At 34.9% G+C, this 12,091-nt stretch overlaps 1 protein-coding gene across 1 annotated transcript; it reads right to left on the bottom strand.

Annotated features, from left to right (window-relative positions):
* Positions 1-7,901: 7,901 nt before the first annotated feature.
* Positions 7,902-10,125, bottom strand: LOC143655312 (olfactory receptor 4K14-like). The gene is given in 4 exon segments (XM_077126693.1): positions 7,902-8,368; positions 8,371-8,832; positions 9,688-9,766; positions 10,093-10,125. Coding segments are annotated over 4 exon segments (1,041 nt in total).
* Between the last annotated feature and the right edge of the window lie 1,966 nt (positions 10,126-12,091).

Here is a 12,091-nt window from a genome sequence, read left to right as displayed (position 1 = left end):
GTTCACTAACGGGCAGCCTTCCACACAGACAGCTATGACAGTACAACCCAGTACTGACACTGTAGGGTAGGAGACTGGGATTATGCAAAGAAGTCAAGGGGCTGAGTTAAGAGGATTGTGGATAGTAACAATGCATGAAGCAAGAAATACACTATCTGTACCAACAATTGGGTTGTTTTCAAAGGCCTTACCATCTGTTTCACAACCTGGTAACATGAACAATGGACAGGCAAAAGTCCTTCTCTCTGGGAACAGAAACTGTGGAAAGACATCTGGGAGGACTTGCCAACAACAAAAAATAACTCTCTATCATCTCCCTGCCCAGACTCCCAACATGTTACCTGGTAATGTGGAAGCAGATACACTTACATGGGTGTGGAGTAGCACAGTTGAAACCAGGAAAGAAGCAGAATAGCTTCATTGGAAAAATGGACACAAAGTGTATCAAACCCTATAGCATCTGGCCCAGCAGTTCCAACTGCCAATTACATGTCAGCAGTTATTGGGCATCTCTAAACAGTGAACTTCACGCTCCCTGCATTGAACATATAGGCTCCTGCCCTAGTTGGGACACTGGCTAGTCAAAAATTCTGGTGACCCAGTGGTAAGTATATGATATTAGTCCCTTTCCACATTCAGACGGGGCAAGGTATGACTTTACTGCTGTGGACATGGCAACAGGACTTTTGTTAGCTTTTCCTGTGAGGAAGGTTAACCAACAAAACATCATCCAATGTTTGGGAAAAGTAAGTACTCTGTTTGAAGTGCTTTGACAAATAGACAGTGATTGGGGTATCTATTTCACTTGGCAAATAGCCCAATCCTGGACCATGGATCAGGACATAATGTGGACATTCCACCTGCCCTACAATCCTACAAATGCAGGTTTTATTGAAAGAATGAATGACTTGCTAAAAAAACAGCTAAAAGAAGAAAAGATATCCTTGTAACAGTGGACTAAGAAAGAAACTATGTCAGGCTTAACTCATTTGAATGCAAGTCATCTTGGGCTGCAGCCCTGGCTCCTATTGAAATGTTAATGAAAGTAACAGTGCAGGTTCTGAGAATACAAATTAAAAAGTCAGCTTCTTTACAGTCTAAAAGGGGGAATAATAATAATTTGTTGTTGCTTATGCATCAGGCCATACAAATAGGGGAAAATGAGGTCCTTTTGCCTTAGTGCTGGCTTATGCAGTTGCACTGGTTGGGAATCTTAAGACCATGGCAAATAGCAGTCATCCAAAATATTGTAATTTGACCATTATTTATACAAAAAAATTGCTTGTTAAATATTTATTACCTACCCAGGGCCTCCTAGTCCCATGAGAATGCATGACAATATGGGCTGTCCTTATGCCCAAGTTAACAATTGATATAATGGTAAAGGACTGTCAAGATTTGCAGTGGTGAATATCTGGCATTTAAAACCTCCCTATAATATTCTTCTGCCTGGTACTTTGTTGTCAACAAATGGAACTCTAGTATGTATGTTATTAGATCAGCAGGAATTATCCCCTTAATGTTCCCCATAAACATCTTTCTTTTCACCCATAGTTCCCTAGCAAGCACCTTCCTACAGTGGCTTTAGTGGTAACTCATGCCCATAATTGAACTAAGTGTTGGGTTTGCATGGACTGTGATCCCTGTGAATTGGATTGTGTGGATTAGCCCCTGGCCTGGCAGAATTCAATGCATTGGGAAATCTGGAAAAAATCTTGAACTCTTTAAATGGTTTAATTTCCTTTTTTGGCCATGGTGATATCTCTTTGTAAGGTTGTTATCTCTAGTGTGGGGGGCTCCTAGTATTATGTTGTCTCTTATACTGTTGTGGAATATGGATGAAACATCTTTACTATGGTCAATTTACAGTGCTGTGTGGGAGTGGATTGTGGATACCAGGGCTTGCTCCACCACCACCACCATATTGAAAATAAGTTACTGCAGATAGCTCTCTACAACGACTGGGAGAGAAGTTAAACGTCATCAGACTCCTCATGGGTTAGGGGGAAGTATATAAGATGGTACTGTAAGCAAAGCATTAAAACTCCCCTCCCTTAATTATTGTTGATAACAGACCTCAAGACTCCTTTGTCAAAGACCCTGCTGAAATTTGATTCTCACAACCTAGTCCTAAAGCCTTATTAGCCCTTGCACTCCCCACCTCTTTGTGGATGATTAACCTCCATTCCTTGACAAGATGCCATTGGGAAGAATCTTCTCCTGTTCATAAATCCCAATAAAATCATGTTTAACTCTATGCCTGACATGTTCTTTTGTATTATGGCTGTCCCAATGTAAGTCTTCCAAGAGTTAGGTTGGAGAAAGCTGTCTGAAATAGTTGTCACAGATGGGCAAGTCATGTTTATATGTTTTATAACAATAGAAATAGCATGCTGAACAGAGAGGGAATAGTTATAGGTAGTAATAGAATTAATTTGTTGTCACTTTGGGAGACATGGGTGCTTAACAGTTATTATATAATCACTTCAGTTAACAAAAGACAGTGGGAGGATATTTCATGGGAACCCAAAGCTACTTGAAGGTGTATTTGCATGCTTAATAGTCAATGTGGTTGTGGAATGTTGCTATGGGTCCAGCCTAATTATGGAAGACATTAGATGGACTTAGATGGAGCAGGAAAAGTAGCCTAGTCATGCAAACACAAATGTTTAATGCATAGTTCAAATGGAAAGGTCTTTTCCTGTGAATTAAATTATGGTAGAACTTTCTTTTACAGGTGTAGATATCTGTTGCCAATGGTGGCTGAACCACATATGCTGGTTCTTCATAGGAGCAGGCATTAGGGCTAGTTGTGTTTTTTTAGTTCTAACCTCAGCTTTGGCTCCTATTTTCCCGGTGGATACATTTCTTGCACATATTTCATATTATAAAATTGTTGGTCTTCTTAAAAACAAGAAGATGGACTCCAGGGTACCATTGGCATGTCCCAGAGCACCCTATAGAACTATGAACAGAGAATGTGGTAAGGTAGTGTCTGCTGAGGAGCCAAAGCAACTGAATTCTTTCTTGCTAGAAGAGCTGTGTGTGCTAGTAAACATCTCCATATATTTCTGGGAAATGAACAGAAGATGTGGCTGAAACTTTTGTAATTTGCAGGGGCATGGAAATTGACCAGGCAATAACTCAAAGAGGGAGATACCATGCATGGTATCTGGAGCCTGGTTTTAAGTAGGTAAGAATTTTAGTTAAAACAGAGGTCTCAGTTTTTCTTCATATTTCTAGTTGGGTTATGTAACCTAGAGGTCAGGATTTAAGGGATGATTCTGATTATTGAATCATTATGTGGATTTTTTTTTTTTTTTTACTTTCTGGTATATTAGATTAGATAGAGGGAAATCCTCAAAATCTTTGAAATGTAATCCAACTGTTTTGATCTCTGATAATGATTGTATAGTCTTTATCTTGTGCTCTTGTGATTGTAAAAACTTTGTGACTGGCCCTCACTTGTTCCCATTTTATCCAGTTTTCCAATTTTGGTGTCTTGTGATCACTGAAAACAGCCTCTAATGTTTATTAAGAAAGGCTTTGTGTCAGCAGAACTAACCCATTCCAATTCCAAAGTTATCTTGACAACTGAAACTGGATATAACCAAAATGGGCCTGCCTGACATGTGCAGTACCCTAGACTTTAACCTTTATGTCCCGTCTACCTCCTTATAATATTGAAATTACACCCATCATCATATTAAGGTGACTATTTTCTTACATATATTCTGTGACTAAGTATGTAATCAACCCGCACATGCTCAATATTTACCTTTAATTACATCATCTGGAGTGTGCTCATTATCCCCAAACCTGCCAATCTTTTAATGCCATAAAACTCTCAGATTACTGCAGTTTGGGAAGCCAAATTTTTGGGCATATAGGCCTTCTGCTCTCCTGCTTCATGCCTAGCAATAAATTCTTTCTCTCTTTGAAATCTTGTTGTCTCAGGAATTGGTCCTTGAGCTCACTGGGAAAAAAATCCACCAACTTGGTAACAGTTATGTTTGCTAGTGGATGGAACATAATTTAGATGTTTGCTTTTAGATATTATCATTTAAAGTACTTTTTTTGTTGAAGGTGAAACTCTGATTTGTAGTTGACTGAAAAAACTTTTAGAGAAGGATCAGAGTAAATCAGTGTGACTGATAAGGAAAGTCGGTTGTTTCTTTAACATATAACTTCCTTAAAATAATTAAAACCATAACTTGGAACCCTATATTTTTGTCTAATATCATGCAGATCAATATCAGGACATAACATGGATGATGAGAATATTAAGCCTTTAGAAATTTTACATAGTCTTTAAAAAAATTATATATATATATATATATAATTCATATATATATATATGAACCATACTTTGTAAAGCAAATTAATAATCTGAAGGTAAGAACAACTTTTTAAAATTTGCAAAATTTCCTATACAATTCATAACATCTTAAATGAACTTAACTATTTTTTAGCACTTCTCTTTTTACAAAATTCTCTGTGATTCTCCAGGGGCTCCCTGGAAAATCTCATATAGAGTTTGAAATAAAAGGTCTGACTTTGAGTTGAATATTATGTTAACTCAGGAAAGAGTTACTGGAAATCAATATTTGGTTACTTTTTAAACTAAAGTTAAGGAAGAGACACAGTTCTTTTAAATGTGAGTAGACTTGATTTTCTTAAACAACCAGAGATGTGATAAAGTCAACATAAAGTATAAGAAATTATTCTGATAAAACATAGACTTTCTGCCTTTAACAGTGATTACTCAGGGGAAAAAAGGGGTTGAGGCACTCAGGAGACTATGCAAATATAATTCTAATTGATGAATTTGCTATTTACAAGGATAGTTACTGCAAATAACCTAAAGGTCGATTTTCTTTGTTATGAATACAAAGTCAGCTTTTATAGATATACCATAGTTAACTGCAAAACAACAACATTTATCCAAACTTGTCTTTGAGCCAGTGAAATAAGTCTTTCACATTATACAGAGGAGATATTAACAAGTGGAAGAGGAAGAACACCTTTTTTTACCATATATGGGAAATACTTTTGTAATATTTTCCTCTTTTTATTCTTGTTCGCAAGAGCTATAACTGGCCTCAATCAAAGAACTATTGAAGAGCTATTAAAGGAGAAAAAGAGAGAACAAAGGAAATGACAGAAGGCCATGATGGTGTCATTCGAGGCCATTCTGTCTGGAGGGTTAATGTCAGACCATAAGATGGTAGCTGGTCTCAGGGTTTTCTGCCCATCAGAGTGTGCTTCTCCATTAATTTTCATAGTATACTCTTTTATGTGTAGTTGTATCACATCTTAATTATTAATACTTTAATCATGGCCAATTTGATATTTGGAGATATTGAGTTTAATTTTAAAAAATATGTGAAGGTACAGTATCTAGTATATAGTTCAAAAACAATAAATTTTAGTTCATTCTTATTATTAACTTGCTCAAGTTAATAATAGTTGTGCACAACTCTTAGTCCTCTAGATTAATATATGTGAAGATTATTCTAGTAGATACCAATAGAGCTTTAAGAGTATCTGCCTATCTTATGAATGTATAAATACCAACTTTGGATATAATGAAGGAAAGGAAAAATGTTTGAGTTGAGAACATATACTAGTAGAATATTGTGATAGCAGGACTGATTACAAGATAATGTAAGCTGTTTTTTTTCATTCCAATGTTTTACTAATTTTGGGATATCCAGGAAATTCATATCAGTAGAACTTTAAATTTGGATTGGTCTTATAAGTACATAGAGAGTTATAAAAGTATACAATGGTCTGCGTAGGGCAAAGTTACTTAAAACATAGAGTGAGGACAAATGCATAAGATAAATATGTATAACCACAAGAAGTGATAGAGGCTTTAGGCTAATGTAGATACAATCAAATAATTTGCTATTAGTTTTTTTAATGCATCCTACATGTAAATATGTGCTAAAGAGGTGTTCCACTACTAATTTAAACTGCATGATCAAACTAGATTGCAAATTATCCAATTTCAATATTTGTTTTCTATATTTAGTTATAGTAATGGAGATATCCTGGTATTTTATTCTTGGCATCATCTCTTCTTTCACTTACTTTGTAGGAAATAAATTTTATTTTGCATTACACAGTGTCTTTTAATACATATATAATCCTGAAAAACAGATTGATCTCTGAATACTACATAAACATAAAACAAGTCTATGCTACCTTGATGAAACTTAATTAACAACTTGTATCTCATTCACAATTTGGGGTAACAATAAAAACATTTAAACAATACAGAAAACAATGGTATAGAGTAGGCAGTCAAGGATGATGAGTGCATTATTTTTATTCTGCCATTTTGTTTTTATTGCTCCCTATTAAGAGAAATAAAAACTGCATACATGTTTCTTCTATTTTAGAATTTTATTTCTAATGCTTTAAAGTGAATTTCAATCCACTTTATTTATACTGCTATTAGAAAGACAGTAATTTTTATTTAAGATTTAAAACTTAGAGAATATTTTTAGTGTGCCAAAAGACCAATTTATACAGTCAATATTAGTCAGATTTCTCTAGAGAAACAGAACCAACAAGTGATATCTATAAATATAAAATTGATAAAAGTATCTCATGCAACCATGGGAATGCAAGATTCCCAAATCCCAATGGCAGGCTGTGAGGCTGGCAACTCCAGTGAAGGGCTGGACGAACTCCACAGGAGAGGCTCATTGGCTGAAGGAGCAGTGAAAATTCTCTCTTCTTCCTTAAAAGCATTCAGCAGTTCAGCTCAAATGCAGCTGATTGGATTGTCTCATTTGCAGGAGAAGTGCCCTTGGTTGATTGTAGATGTAATGAGACACAGCTGCAATCAACTGACTGATGATTTAATAAACCAGCATTTTAGTTTGTCAACTGCCATGAAATATGTTTGCAGTAATGGTTAGTAGGCCAGTGCTTGCTTGACCAGACAAGTGGGCACTATCACCAGGCCAATTTGACGCAACGACCTAATGATCACTTACTCTAATCAATAAAAATAGCCATAGGTATGTGAATGGGACAATTGGCCCTATTAATAAATTATATAATATGTATATTGTATAATATATAATAAACTTTATAATAAACTATATAGATGATTAGGGTCTATTTATATATAAATCATTGTATTACATAGTGTAGTTTCAAAAATTGACCATGAAAGGTATGATCCTTGCCCTCAGGGAGATTATATTTTATGCAAATCGTTAATGAAAATTTAAGGCATAAATTTTAGTTTCTGAGTCAGACTCAATGAGGAAATATCATTGCACTTTATTTTTTTTACTCCTACAGGTCAGTGCAAATCTGACACATAGTAACTACTGCTGTTATTGCCTATAGACTTTACCACATTCATTTCTTCATATTTTCTTTCCCAATTTTCACATTACTATTTGGATAGGAAGCAAGGTAAAGAAAAAAATAATAATTTAGGTTATCTTTAAAAAAAAGTTGTGTGAAAGATTTGAGAGGAATGGCTAATATTATGGAAACACTTTTGTTTCCAAATGGGATTAGAAGACTGTTCAAGGGAATGATACAGATGCCTTTCAAAAGAGTGGCATCTCTCTTCAGATATGTCTTTGCTGAAAGAATTTCCAGATTCTCAGTTAAACATATAGGAGGACTGACTGTATAGTCCTTCTTAAAAGAAGGATCATTAATGTTGAGATTTGAGAGGGAATTTCATGGTATTGCACTGATCAAGCAACATATTTTGTAATGCCCTGAATTATATTAAAGATATTCCTGTGTCTGGAGACAGGCATGATATGCAGATACATGTAAATGTAAACACCCAGAAATTTCAACCTATATTACATGGTCATTTTTATATCAATTTAAACTGCACACAATTAGGTCTCTGAGTATTAATGATTTCTCTTGAAATCTATGTAGTGGTTTCTAAATCTCTTCATAGCATTTTTTATCTCTTTATTTCTCAGTGCATAAATGGATGGATTTAAAAGGGGTGTGAAAACAGAGTAAAACACAGGAAGAAATTTGTCCAGCCAAGTAATGCTGAGTGGCCACACATAAATGAAGATGCAGGATTCAAAGAAGAGTACCATCACTGTGATATGGGCAGTGTAGGTGGAGAGTGCCTTTGAGGCACCAGCTTTTGAGCTTTGGTGAACATTTAAGAGAATATATGTATAGGATATAAACAACAGAATAAAGCCGGTCATGGCTGGGACCCCACTGTTGGCATTCATTAATAAGCCCAAAGTGTATGAATCCATACATGCAAGCTTGATCACCAGTGGTATATCACAGAAGAAGCTGTCTATTTCCAGAGGGCCACAGAAAGTTAGCTGCACAATCATGGCCAGCTCATGGCATGCATGAAGCCAATTGTCCAAGAAGCCACCACCAAGCCAATACACTTTTGCAAGCTCATAATGGTGGAATAGTGCAGAGGCTTGCAGATGACTATGTAGCGGCCATAGGCCATCATCACCACTAGCACCATCTCACACCCTCCAGCTAAATGGACAAAGAGGATCTGGCACATGCAGTTTCTAAAGGAAATGGTCTTGCTGTCCCTGAGAAAGTCTGTGATTATCTTAGGTGTGGTAATTGAGGAAAGGAAGAAGTCAACAAAAGAGAGGTTGGCCAACAAGAAGTACATGGGGGTATGAAGATGAAGGTCAGTGATGATTAAGATCATGATAATAATGTTTCCAATTACAATGGTTAGGTAAAGCATCAAAAACATCATTAAGAGTAAAACTTGCATATTCCATGGGTGGCAAAGTCCCAGAAGCACAAATTCTGACACAACAGATTGATTTCCTCTATCTATTTTATTCAATTTCCTCTAATATAAGCTAGAAACAAAGGTAGATTGCCTGTTAAGTGGGTTAGGAAAGGATATTTACTAAATTTCTTTTTATTTTTTACATAATAATTTTAATATCCATATTTGAAAGTGTGAAGTGCAATTATGAAAACAAATACTAGCCAAACATACAGTTTATGTCTAAAACGATGTTTAAATGCCTAAGAACGTGATCCCAAAAAGCAGAGCCAGAGATATGAATACCATACAAAAGATATATCAAGGCAGTGTTCTCAGGAGAAAAGTCAGTAGAGCAGAAAAGACACAGGAAAAAGGACACAATATTGTGTTGTGTCATCACTTCAAAACAAGCTTCAGTCTACTTGTCCAAGCAGAAGAATCTGGGTGGGACATCATGAACACCCATTACAATACATAATTAAAACTTATCTTATGTCCTAGGATGATGAGTGTGAATTAATATTGAAGTTCAGAACAAATGATGTGTTCAATTTCACAGTTTCTCTAGATACTATATAACATTTCTTGTAAGCCTCAGGAGACCCTCTTAAACAGGACATCACAAAATTAAATCTTTAGATTGTCACCTTAAAATATATGTTGGAACAAATTATGGGAGAGATGCTATAGAAGGAGCATGTAATAAATGCCTTGACATAATGATTCTGATGAAAAGACAGTCACATAAATTATCATTAGCTTAATTCAACAATTAAATGGAATTCATTTAATTATAAATTGCATCAATAAATCACCCAAGACACTTGTGAGACAAACACCAGAAACTGGATGGAAGCCCAGACTCAGATTTTGAGATTTTGGGCTCTGAACAGAGAAGTATTTGAAATCCAAACCTTCCAGTAGAAGTAATTTATCTTCAAGTATGTCATAAGACACCAAGAAAACTCCCATGTCTTGAAATGCTCCAATCTCCTAACAAAATTATGAAAATAAGCAAATAAGTTACAAAAATGACAGACATATGTAAGCAATGTATATCTCTGACTGTTAGTGCTGAGTGAATTTTAGAAGTAAAATTTCTGTAGTCACTGATCATTCACCTCTACAAGTAATAATATTATCACTAGGCAAATTGAGAATTCTACTGAAACTGGTGAATTGCAAGATTATTGCTTGTTTCCCTTCACTGTTTAATTTTTCCCTGCACTGACCTGTTTTATTTCTGCATGCAACTTCCTTTATCCTTAGAAATCTCAATGGTGGTACCAAGGAGAAGAGACAAACAGTGAAACTGTTACCTCACTAAGAGTACCACTTTTCCCTTTAATCATAGTGAAACTCAGAAGTGTACATAAAGATTTTCCTAAAGAAATTAGGTAAAAGTAGCATATAGTGTGGAAAAAGGAACATGAGATAATAGTCTCAACTCGAAAATAAGCAATTCCTCCATAGTAAATGAGATTTATTTAAATTTTAAAGGCAATTCCTAGTGTTATACATGACTACACACAACAGGGTTATGTTCCCTGAGAAACATGAGCAATTTGACCTTCACCTTACAGTTTAAATTTTTATCATCAGAAAGCTTAGAAAGAGAACTTTTCAATAACTCATTCTTTATGTGTTGCATTAAGTGACATAGAAGATAACTAATAGTAAAAACCAAATTTCAAACATATGTGAGAAATGGATTTTCTAAAATGTGAATACATTATATTCCTTGAGAGCATTTTACTAATAAGAAATAATACTGCTTTTTAATCAGTCATAAAACTGTTAATATTTCAAAATATCAGTGACTAATTATATTCTTCAATTAATATTAATCTGATACTTAAGAAATTAATAAAAATAATACGGGCTTTTTAGTTAATTTTGTCTGAAATCTCACTCTAGTTCTGATTCATGTTGTGACAAGAAGCCAAACTATTTTTGGTTCCATTTGCTCATTTGTAAAAAAAAAGGTAAACTGAATCTAACAGGCTTCATGTGAAGATGAATGAGAAAATAAACAGAACGCCCTGAAACTTTTCTGAAATTCAGTTCAGGCTCATAAATACTATTTCTTTCTTATCTAACCATTCATTTAAGTGAATCTTAAAGCAATATGTTCACAAAACTTACTGGGAACGGACACTAAATAGCTGATGATCCACCTTTTGTACCCAAATATATACAGTCCATTTTCTTTAAAATATATACTACTTATGCTTTCTCTAAATAAACATAAAACATACTAAATGACTCTGTAGGATGCACAGATACAAAGGAAACCTTTCATAGGCTACTTGCTTTCTAGGAGCTTAACATAGAGTTCTCTTCCTGTCCAGGATGGATATTCAATAATTTAAGAGCACCTACAAGAGGCAATTGCATGTTCTTATTAAGTCACCTTTGGAATTCTTACCTATAACTGAGGGGGAATTCCTGCAAATATGGGCAATGGTAACTCTGGGACTAGTGAAATTGAAAAATTAAGAAAGGAAACTCTTTCTGTCTTAGGGGCATTAAAATATAGCACCCAATTTTTCATCCTCTTTTAGATGCAATATACTTGCATAAAGATTTTCCCTTTAAATAATAATTCTACAACTCAATGGGCTTCTCAATGTTGGTATTTTTATAAGGGGTTCAGGGATGCAAATGTGTTAATAAATTTCCTGAGATACATGAACAGCTTGTGAGATACACAGGGAGTTTCACAGCTCTTTCCTGTTTCTCAGTTTATGAGTGTTAATCCTTTCTCCTTAGTATCACAGTTTTATTTCACTTCTCCCTGAATATATAACTTTTTTAAGTAATAGCTTTATTCTAAATGTTATCTTAGTTTTGTATTTTTACCTTTATCGTTTTAAAAGGAAGGGACCATTTAATCAAAGATAGCCAGAAGCTACTACTAATAAGTATCCTTAAAGAAAATGATTTCCCAAAGTCAACCTCAAAGCAGCTCTGAGGCAATGTGTTATGTTGGTGTGCAAACCATTGTTAAACAGTTTACAGAGATTTGAGTTCTGGGATAAGAGAGAAAATCCTGTAAGTTATCTTCTATTAAGGGCAGAAGCTAAAGGAACAATTCTCTACTACTTGTTTAATATCTATGCATGATACATGTGCTTAGAAACATATATTTTTAGTTATCTGAAGGAACAGAATCAAGAAGAACATGAGATGACTTACTAAACACAGATTTCTCTAAGATTAGATTCTTCAAATATGTACTTGAGATGACATCCATGATTTAGAGGAGACGGGATCTGTGGATGAGCTTTCCCTCAGCCTCACATACAAATTCACCAC

This window comes from Tamandua tetradactyla, chromosome 14, assembly GCF_023851605.1.
Source record: "Tamandua tetradactyla isolate mTamTet1 chromosome 14, mTamTet1.pri, whole genome shotgun sequence".
In the NCBI taxonomy this organism is placed as follows: Eukaryota; Metazoa; Chordata; class Mammalia; order Pilosa; family Myrmecophagidae; genus Tamandua; species Tamandua tetradactyla.
Note: the sequence above shows the minus strand (reverse complement) of the source record. Positions and strands in the feature narration are given on the sequence as shown.